Here is a 16,155-nt window from a genome sequence, read left to right as displayed (position 1 = left end):
GGTGATTTATAGTTCTCTTGAAAAAAACTTTTTGATTTAAGAACCTATTTTACTACTCTCAATAATCTTAAATTGCCAGAAGATAATTTTCTCTTTTTTTCTTGGTGCTTTAAAGGCTTAGAAACAGGCAGGATTAAACATACCACATACAACTAAGTATAGTCAGTCCCCATGTGACAGACGACCCAACTTACAGCGTTCTGTACTTACAAATGGGTTCCCAAGGCTCCCCGTAAGGATAATTTATAATTCAATGATTACATTAATAATTCAGGAACTAGTTTCTTCCACGCAGGTGCACAGACTTGCACAGGGCATAAGCAGTTTTTTGGCCAGCATCTGTACGCCAGCAGCTGGTCTCATCGTTTATATTGTCACTTATGCACAGTATCACTTTTGTCTCAGCTTTTTTATCTGATTTTGTGAGTCTGTGCTTCCCTCATGACCATCCTTCCAAAGTGAAAGTCAGAACATCTTTAGGTCAGATTTGTATGTAGTCGGATCCCTGATGAACAGTCCATATACAGTGCTACTACCACTAATAATAACAATACTCCAATGGTGTGTATGTGGTAATAACATAATACTGTAATAATAGCAATACCCCTGTATTGTAATAGTAAGTTACAAAAACTATTGTGCTTTCTTTTAATTTAAACAAACACTGCAAGTCCAGGTGAGCCTGCAGCAAAATGAAGAGATGATTACAATGGAAACAAAAGTAGGAACGATAAAGCGTTCGGGGAAAGGCCAGACGCCTTCATTCACTGGGAAAGCATTAGGCTGCAGTCACTGAACTGCTGGGACAATTGTAAAGGATAAAGTGAGAATAATGGAACATGTGAAAGGCAGTGTTCCAAGGAAAGCATCAATTATTACTAAGCAGCATCGTAGATGAATTATTGAAATGGGAAGAGTTATCATTGATTTGGTTAGAAGATTAAAATAAGCGAAACATTCCTGTTAGCGTGTTGTTGATGCAACATTAGGTGAATGTTAAGCTTTAATATTCTTTTTTGAAATTTCTCCTATCTGAACTTTTTGTATGAGTTTGTTTTCATGTTCTGTTTGTTTAAATTAAAAGAAAGCACAATAGTTTTTGTAACTTACTATTACAATACAGGGATATTGCTATTATTACAGTATTACACTATGTTATTACTGCATACGTGCCATTGGAGTATTGTTATTATTAGTGGTAGTAGCACCATACGTATATGGACTGTTCATGAGGGATCCGACTTACATACAAATCTGACCTAAAAATGTTCTTAGAATGTATCTCGTTTGTAATCCCAGGACTGCCTGTATATAAGTAGCATTTTTTAAAAGTTAGTACAAGATTCCACAGTTCTATATGTTTGCCTTTTAGCTCCCATAGTCTACAACAGCTGTCCTTAGACCTTCTTTTCTGCGGCACACTGACCCACTGCTGCCTTCCGGTGCTTGTGAATATAGCGCGGTCGCACACGCACACACCTTGTCGTGAGTCTGCAGTTCACGTGGAATCTAACCCGTCCTCTAGTTTGTACACAGGAAGGAAGTCTCGTCCTCTCCCCATCCCACACCACCCTTAATAGGTTACTGGCCTCTGTTCTAATAATCTGTTCAAGTTTCTTAGTCATAGTTACCTTCATTTCTTTATAAAATGAAGCTGTCTAACATCTTGAGTGTAATGTTTTATATAATGAGATAGAGCAAGTTCTTTGGATAAAAGTTAACGTTCAGATATAACATTTGTTTTTCCTCCTGCAGCAAACCAAGAGGAAGCTAGATGATGCCAGCAAACGTTTGGAGTTTCTATATGATAAACTTAGGGAACAGACAGTAAGTTTGGGGGAAAACAGAGGATTTATGATAATCATTTATTCTTAGTTGCTAGTAAAATAAATGTCTCATCAACACTCTCGTTTAGTATGGTTGGGGGCAAAATTGTTGTGACAGTTACTGAATGGGCTTTGCTCTAACTGTCCACATCATAAATCTCATTCATCGGGATGAGGGAATAAGGCAAAGTATGTGTACATGTGTGTCTGTCTGAGAGGGAGAGAGAGAGAAGGAGGGCGGGAGGAAGGGAGAGAGAGGCCAGGTACACTGGCTCCCGCCTATAGTCCCGGCCCTTGGGAAGGTCAAGGTGAGAGGATTGCTTGAGGCCAGGAGTTTGAGACCAGCCTGGGAATACCTTGTCTCTACAAAAAATTTTTTAAAAAATTAGCCAGGTGTGGTGGCGCATGCCTGTAGTCCCAGCTACTCGGGAGGCTGAGGCAGGAGTACTGCTTGAACCTAGGAGTTCAAGATTACAGTAAGCAATGATCACACTCCACTGCACTCCAGCCTGGGCAATAGAGGAAGACCCTGTTTATAAAAAAGAGAGAGAGAGAGAGAAAGAGAGAAAAGAAATTTTATTGCTTCTCATAACAAAGAGTAGAAGCACAAGCTTGCCTGTACTGGCCCCGAGGTAACTGACCTTCTGCTGTTCATTTTGTATGGCCCATGTATCAGGAAATCAGAGAGTAGGCAGATTCTCTTTTCCAGAGATGAAATCTGTAATCTTTCCCATGGTCTAAGAATCCTGATCGTTCTATTCTGGAACACCTGTTACACAAAAGCAAAGCCAAATGTTGCCACAAGACGAGCAGGTTGAAGTGCCGTGACTGTGAAGATAGCTAGCAGCAAGGAGTCGGCCACTGTGTCTGTTCTCCCGCCCCACCTCTCCATTCCTTTCAAAATTGTCTTGTTTGATTAATGAAAGCACTAGGATAGGTGAGGAGAAAAAGAACTGGGAGTTTCTTCTTATATTGTTGCATTTCAGTGTTCCTCTACCCCATTCCCCACACCCAGTTTCTTCAGATAAAAATGATCATTTCTCTCATGAGAACCAAACTAAAGAAAGTCGGTATAACCGTGCAAGCAGTGTGGTCCATGGATGGATCTAAAATAAAGTCTTCTCTCTTAAGCATGGGACACATATGGCAGATAATCACATGGGAAAAACTACAGGTTTTGTGATTTTAAGAGATGGTACAAGGCAGTTAACAATTGCTAAGTGGAGAACTTGGTCATGCCTGTTGCCCTACTAACAGCAGTGGAGCAAAAGATCAGGGTCTCTGTGGTAGATGAGGTTTAAAGTAAACAGGGTCCTCACTTTGAGATATGATTAAGAAACTTTAATCTCCTTCATGTGCATAGGAAAAATTTTGAAAGATATGAGGCTCCATCTAAAATAATTGAAGAATTAAAGTTCTTAAATGGAGAGAGACGTTAGCGTTTCAGTTTGGGGAAGGAAATCTGGCTGCTTTTCTATAAGAAAATACCTAGTCTGTTATACGTGTATAATTCACAAATAACTTCTTTTACGTAAATCATTTTTTCATGGTTCTGCTTGATAACTGTTGCTCAATCCAAGAAACTATTTCTAGAAATGCTAAATGGCTTATATATTTTTATATATTTTTTTCAAGTTCCATTTAAATATCTGTATTTATAGAGGGTCTCACGGGAAATCCTCCCTTAATTTAATTCTCTCTCTTGGTTCTACCTTTATTTCAGCTTTCACCAACAATCACCAGTGGCTTACACAGCATTGCCAGGAGCATTGAAACACGGAACTACTCGGAAGGATTGACCATCCACACCCACATAGTGAGCACCAGCAACTTCAGTGAGACCTCTGCTTTCATGCCTGTTCTCAAAGTTGTTCTCACCCAGGCCAATAAGCTCGGTGTCTAAAAGCACAGCTTCACTCCCATTCAATATTGCCATCTTTCCAAAGAAACATCTTTAAAAAAAAAAATGATAAAACATGGACCAATCCTCATTAGCATGTTTCCGTAGCAGCCAGTCAAGAGCATTTACACTATTTCTGCAGATATACTCACCTTAGAACTGCTCAAAACCCTGGTGCTTTCTTTTTGTTTTAGTCTTGGTTGCCCATGATGATTTTCCTACTCTGCAAGTAGTGTATTTCCTGGATTACACATGGTATGGTTTCCTGAAGCATTCTGATAAGATACGGTTTTTAAAACCTCAGTATACTTTTTAGAAAGGGAGCATCTGGTTGTGCATAAGGCAGAGCTAAAACTAAATTTCTTTCACGTCTTCCCTGCTTCCTCCACGTCAATCAGATTAAAGTGTGTAATCCTATTTTATGTGTTTGCGGTCTTTTTTTAAACAGCGGTTCGCAATTTAGTTTAATCCCTATTTTTTATGTCTTTGGCTTCGCCCTGGTCTTGAACAAATAGCTACATCTACAAGCTGCTACATGGGTTTTAGCAAATATTAATGAAAAATAGGATTACTTGCTTTAAATGTATATAGGGAAAAACTGGGCATTTTCATTGGGTAGAAGGCATTGAGCTTTTTTCTATTAACAAACGTTTTCAGTATTCTATTTTGAGTTTTAAGATTGAATTGTCTACATTTTACAGTGAGAAATTTGTTCACCCATTTAAAAAAAAAAATTGCCTGCAACTTTGAGGTTTAAAGTTCAGAAAGAAAACTTTAATTTCAGTCAGCCTTCTGAATCAAAGCCAGACATTTTTCAGCCAGTTTTTCTGTCAAGTAATTTTATTATATAATTTTATTATATAATTTTATTATAATCTTTTACCCACAAACTCTTCCAGCTCCCCAGCTCCCCTCCCCCCAGGAACGCCCACCCCGTTTTCTTTCAGGATCCTTATTTTGGTTCCCCGGGGCAGACAACTGGAGAGAAGTTCTTATTTATTTCTCCGCATTAGCCGCTGCTGTTGTCTCTGTTCCAATGACCTCTTTCTCTTCCCGCTGGGTCAGTGGCCACAGGCTGCTCTTAAAAGGCAAAAGCCCCTGCTGTTCTCCGGCAGGGAAGGGGAGTGTGTAAATAGAGCTCAGGAATGTCGGAAAGGATGACCCAGATTTGCAGCACTGGAAGAAAGACTAGTTCGTGGTGTGTCCTGTGCAATCCCTGCAAGGCAGCCTATTCTCCATGTGGGGAACGGCTGTGCAGAAAGGTTGATTTCAGGGATCTAGAGATTATCAATGCGGAAGACTCACTCCTTAAGGAACTCAGGGCCAAGCAAATACATTTATGCCAAGTCCTCACGTCACAGTCTCTCTGAAATGCCTGCTCGTTCGTTTCCAGCCGAGGAGAGTGCTGCGTTGATTTTTCTCCAGATTGACAAACTAGCTCCACAAGAGGAAGAAAGTTATCCAAATAGAAACAGGCCTGAGTTGTTTGTCCTCTTTCTTCAAAGATGTGGTGCTCACCAAAATTTATTTTTGATTCCTTCTGAAGACTTAAAGGTAATACACAAAGACACGGTGGAAAGCGCCTTTCAGAGCTGAAGCGAAGTGAGAGATCTAGTCCTACCCCTCATTTTACAGAGGGGGAAAGAAGGGAGAAGGAGGTGACATGACTTGACCAACGGTGGGTGGCGGAGAAGACACTGGAACCCAGTTCCTCGACTCCCAGACGAGTGCTTTTCCATACTGTCCCTCCTGAGGACACGATTTACAGCAGTTGGGATAAAATAAGCTCCCGGTAGCTTTTCACTGTTACCACCAAGGTTCCCTCCAGTCTGGAGCCCTGGTTCTGTAACTCTTCCCTGCTGTGATCTGTAGGAGGTATTTGGTTGTTTCGGGCTATTTTCTCCCCTTTTTCCCTAAACTACACCCTCTTTACTGCTGAGCTTCTAGAAAGATCAGTTCACATGTGTGTTCTCTGCTTGTCTCCTCCTCCTCGTCCTTACACTCTCCCGTGTGAGGTCTGTTCCCATCTCTTACTGGAAGGGCCCCAGCAGACGTCAGCGACAACCTCTCCGCACAGTGGGCTCCTCGTTCCCTCTCTTTCCCGACCTTTCCGTGATATTCCACGTCGTGAACGCTGCTCCCCACGCTCTGCTCGTTCTCCCGTCTCTCTCATTGTCCCTCTCCGTCCACAACACTGGCCAGACTCACAAACGCTGGTTCACCAGGACTCCATCCTCAGCCCTCCTCCTTCTTCCCTTCGCTGGCCGACTGCTGCCGTGGGTTTACCGTATTGAACCGCGACTGAACAGTCACCCCCGGCCTGGACGTTCTGCCGAGCCCCGGGCCTGCGTGTTCAGAAGCCTACCCAGCAGTCGCACTTGGGTGTCTAACACAGGACTTGCTTTTCTGCTTTAACTTGCGCCCATTCCTTCAGTCCCTATCTCAAAAATGACGATTGTGATGATCTACGGTGATAATGATAATTAATACTTGGGAATTCCTGACTCCATGCCAGGCGCTGTTCTAATTACTGTATGGATGTTAACTGTAGTCGCCACAGGAATACTGTAAGGTAGGTGGTATGATCCCCACTTTACAAAAGAGGAAATAAACACAGATTTAATACTTCGATGAGTGACATTATCTTTCACGTGAATACCCACACCAGAAACCCAGAAGGAATCTGGGTTTTTCTACCTGCTCTTTTATGTTTAATCCAGCATCAAATCCTGTTGATTCTTCCCTTTAAGCCTCTCTGGCTTATGCCCTCCCCCCACTTACTGTTCTCCAGCAACTGCACCTTTGCCCTCACCATTGCTCAACACACCCTCAAAATCGTGTCCTAAACAATCTTCATGCCTGTCCCTGCCCCAATCCACCCTTCCCCACACCTCTTCTAGAGCGGTCCTCCTGCAGCGCAAACCTGATCACGTCATCACGCTGCACAGAGCCTTGCGTGCCTCCCCCCACACAGCTCTATGGACGTGGCGCTCGGGACACCCTCCTGCCTGACAGGCTGCCCACGGCGTGGCATTTCAGCTTCCCCCCCACGTCTCCCCACTTTCACTTCAGACATTCCACACACGCCCCTGAATGCCGATTGCAGAAACTTGGCTCACACTGTTTTCTCTGCCTGGAATTCCCTCTGCCATTTCTTTGTCTGGTAACTACTCTTCCCTCAAAACCGTACTGTCCAAAATGGTAACCATCAGCCAGGTGTGGCTGCTGAGAATGTGTGGTTAATCTGAATTAAGGTGGGCTGTGTTGTAAGTAGAAACATTGAATTGTGAAGACATAATATGAAAAAAGTGTAAAATATCTCAATAATTTTATATTGATAAAATAATATTTTGGATATATTGAGTTATATAAAATATATTTTTAAAGTTTATTCTGTTTCTACTTTTTTAATGTAGCTACTAGAAAGTTCTAAATTACACGTGTGTTCGAATTTGTGGCCCCTCATTATATTTTTATTAGAAAACAATCCTTCAATATTCTTACCCAGTAAACTTAACCAATGAGGCAAAAGACTCGTATACCGAAAGCTACAAAGTGTTGCTAAAAGAAATTGAAGGAGACACAAATAAATGGAAGACATCCCATGTTCACAGATTAGAAGACTTAACATCATTAAGATGGAAATAAACTACTTGAATGATTTACAGATTTACTGCAATCCCTATCAAAATTCCAACAGCATTTTTGGCAGAACTAGAAAAATCCATCCTAAAATTCACATGAAATCTCAATGGACCCTGAGTAGACGAAACAATCTTGACAAAGAAAAACAAAGCTGGAGCTCTCAAACCTCTTGATTTCAAAACTTACTACGAAGCTACAGTAATCAAAACAGTGTGGTACTGGCATAAAGACAAACATATAGACCAATGGAATAAAATAGAGAGTCCAGGAAAAAAACCCTCCTATATCTGGTCAACTGATCTTCAACAGGAGTGCCAAACCCATTCAGTGGGGAAAGGATAATCTCTTCGAGAAATAGTGCTAGGAAAACTGGATATGCATATGCTAAAGATTGGAGTTGGGTGTTTACCTTAAACAATATACAAAACTTAACTCAAAATGTATCAAAGACCTACATGTAAGAGTAGAAACTGTAAAACTCTTAAAAGAAAACAGAGGAAAAGCTTCATGACATTGGATTTGGCAATGATTTCATGGATATGACACCAAAAGTATAGACAACAAAAGTAAAAATAGGTAAACTGGACTACATCAAAATTTGAAACTTGTGTGCATCAAAGGACACAACAGAGTGAAAAGGCAACCTACAAAATGGAAGAAAATATTTGCAAATCATGTATCTGATAAGAGGTTAATATCCAGAATGTATGAAGAACTCCTACAACTCAATAACAACAACAAAAACTTGATTTAAATATAGGCAAAGGACTTGAACAGACATTTCTCCAAAGAGCGTATACACGTGACCAAAACGCATGCGAAAAGATGCTCTATACCTGCAGTCTCCAACCCCACGGGCAGCAGACTGGTATGGGTCTGCCGCCTGTTAGCGGCTGGGCGGCAGAGCTCAGCCACCCACCCCTCCACTCCATGGTCAATGGAAAAATTGTCTTCCATGAAAGGAAGGGGGTGGGGGCACACAGCAGGAGGTGAGCGGAGGCAAGCAAGTGAGCCACCATCTGTCACCTGCATTTACAGCGCTCCTATTACTGGTATCACTGCCTGAGCTCCGCCTTTCCCCCACCCCCATGGAAAAATTGTCTTCCACGAAACTGGTTCCTGGTGCCAAAAAGGTTGGGGACTGCTGCTCTATACCACTAATTATTAAGGAAGTGCAATCAAAACTACAATGAGATATCACTCCATACTCATCAGGATAGCTGGTATCTAAAAAACAGAAAATAAGCATTGGTGAGGATGTGGAGAAATTGGAACCCTTCCACACTATTACTGGAAGTGTAAAATGGTGCAGCCACTATAGAAAACAGTATGGTAGTTCCTCAAACAATTAAACACAGAATTGCCATAAGATCCAGCAATACCACTTCTGGGTATGTATGTCCAGAATAATGGAAAGAGGCTCTGAAAGAGATATTTGTACACCCATGTTCATAGCAGCATTATTCACAGTGGCCAAAAGGTGGAAGCAACCGACGTGTCCATCAGTAGATTAATAGACAAATAAAATCCATACACATACAAGGGAGTATTATTTGGCTTTTAAAAGGAAGCAAATTCTAACACAGGCTATAACCTGGATGAGCCTTGAAAACATGATGCTAAGTGAAATAAACCAGTCACAAAAGACAAATCCTGTGTGATTTCACTTAAATGAGGTATCTAGAGTAGTCAAACTCATTGAAACAAAGTAGCAGGGTGACTGCCCAGGCTAGAGGGAGGTTGAAATGGAGCGTTTAATGGGTATAAAGTTTCAGTTTCGCAAGATGACAAAGTTCTGGAGATTGGTTGCACAATAATGTGAATACGCTTAACACTCCTGGACTGTACACTTAAAACTTGTTAAGATGATAAATTTTAGGTAACATGTATTTTACCACGATTACGTATTTTTGAAACAATTCTCACCCAGATACCGCTCTCCCTCCTCCCTGCCTCTAGTGTGAACTAACAATTCCCTTCTTTGTGCTTCCACGTTATCTCGCCTATACCACTGTCACGGCTCTTATCACATCGTGGGTAATTATTTGTTTGACCGGATAAGGGTTACCGTCCCGTTTTCCTCCACCCTGGAATGAGCTGAGTACTCATCCGCAGCTGAGGTTCACAAGCCACAGAAACATCCCAGGGTCTTTAACACGATAGAGAACAGAGACATTGGTCCTGATGGCAAAACTCACTAAATAGGGAACGGTCATGATTAGCAAGAGTGTATCTTGTAGAGGTTTCCCTCTGAGGCTGGACCTGGAACGAGCTGCTTTGTTCAGCCGTCCTTTTACAGGCAGGATCTGAAAAGCCGAAAGAGCACGTCTCTCCTCCCTCAACACGCAAAAGCATCCTCTTCACCTTGAGGACAGCCAGCTGAGATGACTGGCCCAACCCAGTCTGACCCCCCGGAGGGAAGAGAGGAAGATGTTCGCTCAAGATAGAGCAGCTTATCTGACAGATAAGGTACCGGGTGCTGGGGGGGGGCAAGTAAAGAACTATTTCGCTGCTTCCCCTGGACTCCTTGTATGTATGTTTGATGCCTAATAAAAAGAATATTTTTTTCTGATAATGGACTGAACCTTCCTGCCCTTCCAAGGTCCTAGCCCAGGGGTTATACTTGCTTGATCAATCTTTGCTCCTATCCAGAAGCTGCTTTAGGGCAGGGGCCATACCTTATTTAGCCTTGTAGCCCCCATGCACGCTAGTCCTGGGACACAGCAGGTGTCCAATAAATGCCAAACAAATGACTGGACGGTTAGAATGAGGGTGGAGCGAGTCCTTACAATTACCCAGAGAGAAAGGACAGTCTGAACCGAAGGGCCACAGGGAGCATGCGGGTCTGGTGGGCGTGGGGATCACAGGGAGCGTGAGAAGAAAAAGTGGTTCATTATAAATCACAGGCTGAGCAGGCTGACGGAATTCACACCCTCCGGTTTCGCACTCTGTTGTCTCACTGGTCATTATGCAGCCCCGACATTTATCTGGATCCTTGGCAAATTTCCTTTCCTTCTATCATTTCAACTCTGCCTGAAGCAAAACCACGACACCGGCTCAGTGGCCCTGGCTCCACATACTTCGCTTCAGTTCTAAATTCGACGTGTTTTATGGGCCGATTGGACTGGCTCAGGTCTGCTAACAGTAAGACGCTCATGTATGGCCCTTTCCTGCAGTCCATTCTTCGTGATTTTTTTTCCCTCTCCTGGAATTCCGGAAAGGATTCCTAACAATGGTTAATCCCAAAATTAGCTTTTTTGGTCAACGTAATAGCATCCCTTCAAACTCCCATTCATACAATTTGCAAGCTGGGAGGAAGAGTGGAGACTAGCTCTGCTTCTCAGGTAAGGAAATTTGTGCCTAGAAAGCTGAGTTGGGTCACAGGAAGCTAAAACTAGAACTCAGAGCCCCTGGCTTCCCGTCCTGGGCCCTTTTCCTTCTGCTGCCTACCTGCAGGGGGTGCAGCCACACCTGCCTGAGCTCAGCCTCTTTACATTTTCTGTGCAACTAGGGCCCTCTCTGGAGAGCTCTTAAAATCATCTGCTTTAGGAAGGGAGCAATGGGCAGACACACATTTTTCACAAGTTAATTTTCCTTGGAACGTTCTGGATGATTTTTTCTGAAGCCCAGTTCTCAGTGGCACTGACTTTAAGGTACTGCTCCATCTCCGAGGGCTGAGGAGGACACGGTGCACTTTGCAAAGTGCGCCAGTTAGCAAGAATCTACCATAAACAGAGCTGCGGCGGGCAGGGCACCGTTGGCCACAAACCATGTGTGCATCACCTAACAAGCACTGATTGAGCGCCTACTGTGTGCCTGGGTCATGCACAGCGGCCTAATTAAGAGTTGAGCGGCTGCGCTCCATCCCGCCACTGGCCCAAGGAGTCACTCCCTGCAGACACGGGGACTTTCATCCTCGAACTGGCCTTCACTTGCGTTGCGACTCCAGGCGAGCATTAAAAATTCTCCAACCCAGGTGGCCTGTGGCTTGAGAAGATCAAAAAAAGACAAAAAGCGTCTCGGAAGGGATGGTCTGAGAAAGGTATTTCTGGAGACCAGCAGAAGCGCTGCGAGCCGCTCTGCAGGCTGCGGGTCCCCGGAGCCACCTCCTGCTCGCCCGCAGCCTCCAGCCCGGCGCCGCTGCCACCTCCTGCCCCGCGGGCTGCGGGTCGCGCCGGGCACGCCGAGGGGGCCGAGGCCGAGGGGCGCCTTTCTCTTTAAGAGCCCCACGGGCGGCGCTGATTGGCTGTCGCTAGGCAGGGCTCTCCTCCCGCCCCCCACGCCCGCCGGCCGCGCGCGCTCGCCTCCTCCTCCTCCTCCTCCTCCTCCTCCTCGCCGCGGAGTCGGCCGGGCAGCGGCGCGGGCGGCACCTCAGCGACAGACGCCGGCCGCCGGGCAGGAGAGGAGGAGCCGGGCAGGGGGCCGCGAGGAGGGCTCGGGGTGCGAGAAGCCCCCAAAGGCAGAGGCCGCCGCCCCCGCCCGGAGCTCCCGCGCCGCGGCCCCGCTCCAGCCATGCCGGGCCCCGCGGAGGAGGCGCGCGCCGGGCTCGCGGGCTCGCAGGGGCAGCGCATCGTCTGGAGGAACGTGGTGCTGATGAGCCTGCTGCACCTGGGCGCCGTGTACTCGCTGGCGCTCATCCCCGACGCCCAGCCGCTCACGCTGCTCTGGGGTGAGTCCGCGCCCCGGCCCCGCGCCGTCCAGCCCGCGCCGTCCAGCCCCCGCCCCGCGCGCCCCCGCCCCGCGCCGTCCAGCCCCGCGCCGTCCAGCCCCGCGCCGTCCAGCCCCCGCCCCGCGCGGCGGGCAGGTGTTTCCGTCGGGCATTTGCAAGTGCGGCTCCCCCTGCGGCCGGCCCGAGGAAGCGCATCTGCCGGATCGCGCTGGAGAGCGGGGCGCGGAGTCCTGCGGCGCCACCGCGGTGCGCAGAGGCGCGCGAGGGGAGAGGCCCGGGCTGGGCACCGGCGAAATCGGGCTCCGGGGAGGGGCACAGGCCGGAGGGTGGTGTCGCCCGTGCATGTCCCGGGGGCTCTCCCTCCCCCTCCCCGTCTCCTCCGCGAGCCGCACACCCGGGGGCCCAGGTGAGGGCGAGAAAGGGAGGGAGGAGAGACGCGGCACAGGACTGAGGCGCGGTCTTTGCGCACCGGGTGGAAGAACCGGGTCCCTGCCTGCCTCTCCGAGGCCCCGGGCCCTGTTTGCTCCGAGATCGTCGATGCCCGCTTGCAGCTCTCCGGCCGCAGAAGGTTCCCCCCGAGCAAACCGAGCCCGGCGCCAGAGCGCTCTGCCCCAGCGCGGACCTGCGACGGTGGCCGCGCGCCGCCCCCAGCCCTGCCCCCACCGGGCCGGCGGGGCCTGTCCCGCGCCTGCGGCCGACCCGCCCTCCTCCCTGCTTGCAGCCCACCCTTGCCGGCCGGCAGGGAGCGCGAGAGCGCCGGGGGCTGCTCTCTGAACCGCCTCGCGGGCTGCCCCGGCCCCGTAACTGGTTTGGGCTCCGTCTTTGGCGGCAGCAGCCGGGACAAAAGCCACAGGTGCGGATGCGCCGGGCTGGGAATCCCGCCAGGTAGTCCAGGGGCCTTGCAGCTCTTGTTTCCCACATCTGCCAGGAAGGGAGATGGGGCGGGAGAAACACAGCCTACTTTTATTTGCAGAGGGGAAGGGGAAAGAAAAAACGGTCGTGATAAAGACCTCTGCACACAAAGCTGCTTCTTTGAAGGCCTGGCGAGATGACAGGGTCCAAGCCTTGCTTTGAGCCTGCAGCCCCTGCCGCTGAGGCGAACTGGTCCAGAACGGGGGGACCTCTGCGGGTGCGGCTCAGGATGGGCACAGCGGGCGTGAGGGATGGCGAGAGGGCAGGTGTCTGCCAATCCCTCAAGCCTTTGAAGCCCCCCAGAGCTCTGGGTATTCTCCTGCCTCACCCCCCCAATGCACGTCCTCCACTGCCTTTTTGTGTTGGTTTAATTTCCCATCCGTCGTCCTCCTTCCCTCATCTCCACATGATGAGATTGCGGGAGGTTCAGCCACTGCTGGATGGACGGGCTCCCGCGCCTGCCTGCAGCTCCTCTCCCGCGGCTCCCAGAGCCCAGCCATGCCCTGGACTTCAGAGCTCGCTGGCTTCTAGGGGGCTGGGGTTTATCTTTTTTTTTGAGACAGAGTCTCACTGTGTTGCCCGGGCTAGAGTGCCGTGGCGTCAGCCTAGCTCACAGCAGCCTCAGACTCCTGGGCTCAAGCGATCCTCCTGCCTCAGCCTCCCGAGTAGCTGGGACTACAGGCCCGGCTAATTTTTTCTATGTATATATTTTTAGTTGTCCAATTAATTTCTTTCTAATTTTAGTAGAGACGGGGTCTCGGTCTTGCTCAGGCTGGTTTCGAACTCCTGAGCTCAAACAATCCGCCCGCCTCGGCCTCCCAGAATGCTAGGATGACAGGCGTGAGCCACCGCGCCTGGCCGTGGGGTTTATCTTTAATAGCTGCGGTGTTCAGAGAGCATTCAGGGAAAAGTGAGCACTGAAAATATTGTCTTACATGCCTGGAGCTCCGCAGGCTCCACTCCCGGCAGACCCCGAGCGCCGAGACTCTGGCACTGGACCGGGAGCCGCGGGACAAGGCCCTGCCGCTCGGCTTTGCCAGTCGCCTCTGCCCTGTCCAGAGTGCTCTCTGTGGCGAAGATGGAATCTTTGTTCTGAAAGACCTCGGCCCGAGGACACCTGCTGAGGCCCCAAACCCCTCCTGTAGCTTCCAGGGAGACATCAAGGCACTCCGAGAGTCTGGTTTCCCCTTTGGGGGTGACGATGCCAACCCCCGTCCTTGCACCTCCCACCCAAACCCCTGCCTTTGCTGCTCTTCATCTGCCTTCATTGCCTCCCTTAAAAGAAAGAAAAAGAGCAGACGTTGTAGTTTTAAGTTCCAGAATTGTGACTTAGAAACATTCCCGACAACGGATGCTATCTGATAGGTGGCTTTCAAGGGAAGAAATGAGGGACAGGGAGGGACCAGCTAAGTGGCACTGCTGGCTGGGCCCCATGGAACCCCTGGAGGGACCAGGGGACCCAGAACCGAGGGTGATTCTCAGTTAAAGCCCTGGAGCCTCGACCCACAGGCCTCCCCTCACTGGGGCCCTTTCGCACCCCGCCCCGCTGGTTCCGTCTAGCACGAGAGCCAAGTTCGTCCCCCATGGGTGCTCGTCCGCTGTAGACACCTGAGCTGTCAAGGAGATGGGCTTAGCCCACCCACCGCCCGCCGGTCTCCGCCCCAGGTGAGGCTGCCCTGGAACCGAGAGGCATCCACGCAGCAACGTGTTAGGTGCGCAGCCTGCAGAGTAATTTGCGTGGGGTGAAATGTCACCCAGGAAAGATCCACCGAGTTTAGTCCGCTGCCTCCCCCTCCCACCAGCGACTCTCCCTGGGGCGGAGCAAGTGCTTCCCTTCCTGGCCTCCCGGCTTTCCAGTGGGCGGGCTGGCAGCGCAGAATGCTCCAGGGGTCCCGGCTCCTCGGGGATGGCTTTACGAGTTTCAAGAACAGAAAGCAAACTCCAGCTAGAGGGAACATCTTCGCCTGAAGGCTTAAGCTCACAGAAGTGTCTGCTTTGAGGGTTTCTGGCCAAGGGGACAGTTAGCCAATGCCCCGAGAGGCACAGAGCAGGCAGTGGCACCAGCAGTCATGGCACTGAGGTGACAGTCCTGGGGCTGCTTCCCGTGGAGCTTTCCCCTGACTGTCTCCAGGCGTCTGGCTGTGGACTCCCAGAAACATCACCGCCTTTTCTAGTTTCTCCCTAAATGTCATCCGAGTCCCCTAAATGTGCCCCATGGAGATGTCATGGTTTTTTCCCTTACGAGGCAACTTCGGTGACAGTGCCAGGCATGAAAAGCGGTAACTTGCCCTGCTTTCTCCGATGGGTCAACCGTCCTTCTAGCTGGCCCCAGGGCACATGTGGCCATTGTCCAGGCAGACACAGCTTCCCTGGTGCCCTTCTGGTTGCCGGGGCACCTGGACACCCTGAGTGGGATTCCGCCTGTGACAAGGACCTGAGAAGTGGCAGAGATTCTGTGGGGGGTGGGGAGGTCAGGAGAAGCTGGGTTTGGGAGGCACTGATCCGCCGGGCAAGTCTGAGATCTGCTCAGAGGTGAGCCTCTGTCATGCGTCGGCAGCCTGCGTTCATAACCTGGGCTGGTCACGATGTCTTTGTAGGGTCGCGCTTCTTTTCCATCAAGGTCCTCCCGTTGCTGAAGAGTCCCGAGAATGCTTGGCCATGGACTTCTGTCCTGCCTCCAGGTTTCTAGAGTGAGCAAGGCTCGGTGGAGAGGCAGATCTGAATGTGAATCCTCGCTCTTCTAGTGGCCTTGGACAAATGAACGTCTCTGAGCCTCAGTTTTCTCACCTTTAAAATGGATGTATTACTGTTACTTGTTCATCAAGTTGTGAGAATTAAATTAGATAATATATGTAAAATCAGTTAGCACAGTGCCTGACCTTTGGTTGATGTTAAGTAATTATTAGCTGCTGTTATTATTATTGGTCCTAATACTGGGTCTTTATAATAGCAGAGGGGGAAAAAAAAGCCCTTCTTACGGCACAATAAATTCCACAAAGCTGGCACAGAACTTGGCTTCATTGCCTCTCTTGCATGAAAATATTAGCTTTGGCGTTGGAAATAAGAGCTCTTTCTCCAAGTTCCCAAAGATTTGAAAACAAATCCCTTTTGTACCTCCTCCCTTTCTCATCCCCTTCTCTTTCATTCCATCTTCCTTCTATTTCCTTCCAAAAGATGACTGTTTTGTAGCTAAGAATCTTTTT

At 48.6% G+C, this 16,155-nt stretch overlaps 2 protein-coding genes across 2 annotated transcripts in view; both read left to right on the top strand.

Moving 5' to 3' along the window:
• Positions 1 to 4,143, top strand: part of SEC31A (SEC31 homolog A (S. cerevisiae)) — a 113,846-nt gene extending 109,703 nt beyond the window's left edge. The window contains exons 20-21 of the mRNA XM_012647146.1: positions 1,756 to 1,827; positions 3,550 to 4,143. Coding sequence (XP_012502600.1) covers positions 1,756 to 1,827; positions 3,550 to 3,729 — 252 coding nt within the window. The 3' untranslated portion in view covers positions 3,730 to 4,143. The remainder of the gene's footprint in view (positions 1 to 1,755; positions 1,828 to 3,549) is intronic.
• Positions 4,144 to 11,883: 7,740 nt separating this feature from the next.
• SCD5 (stearoyl-CoA desaturase 5) overlaps positions 11,884 to 16,155 on the top strand; it is a 76,225-nt gene continuing 71,953 nt past the window's right edge. Inside the window, exon 1 of the mRNA XM_012647145.1 lies at positions 11,884 to 12,040. Within this exon, the coding sequence (XP_012502599.1) occupies positions 11,884 to 12,040 (157 nt within the window). The remainder of the gene's footprint in view (positions 12,041 to 16,155) is intronic.

This window comes from Propithecus coquereli, unplaced genomic scaffold (genome assembly GCF_000956105.1).
Source record: "Propithecus coquereli isolate 6110/MARCELLA unplaced genomic scaffold, Pcoq_1.0 Scaffold26, whole genome shotgun sequence".
Lineage (NCBI taxonomy): Eukaryota > Metazoa > Chordata > Mammalia > Primates > Indriidae > Propithecus > Propithecus coquereli.
Note: the sequence above shows the minus strand (reverse complement) of the source record. Positions and strands in the feature narration are given on the sequence as shown.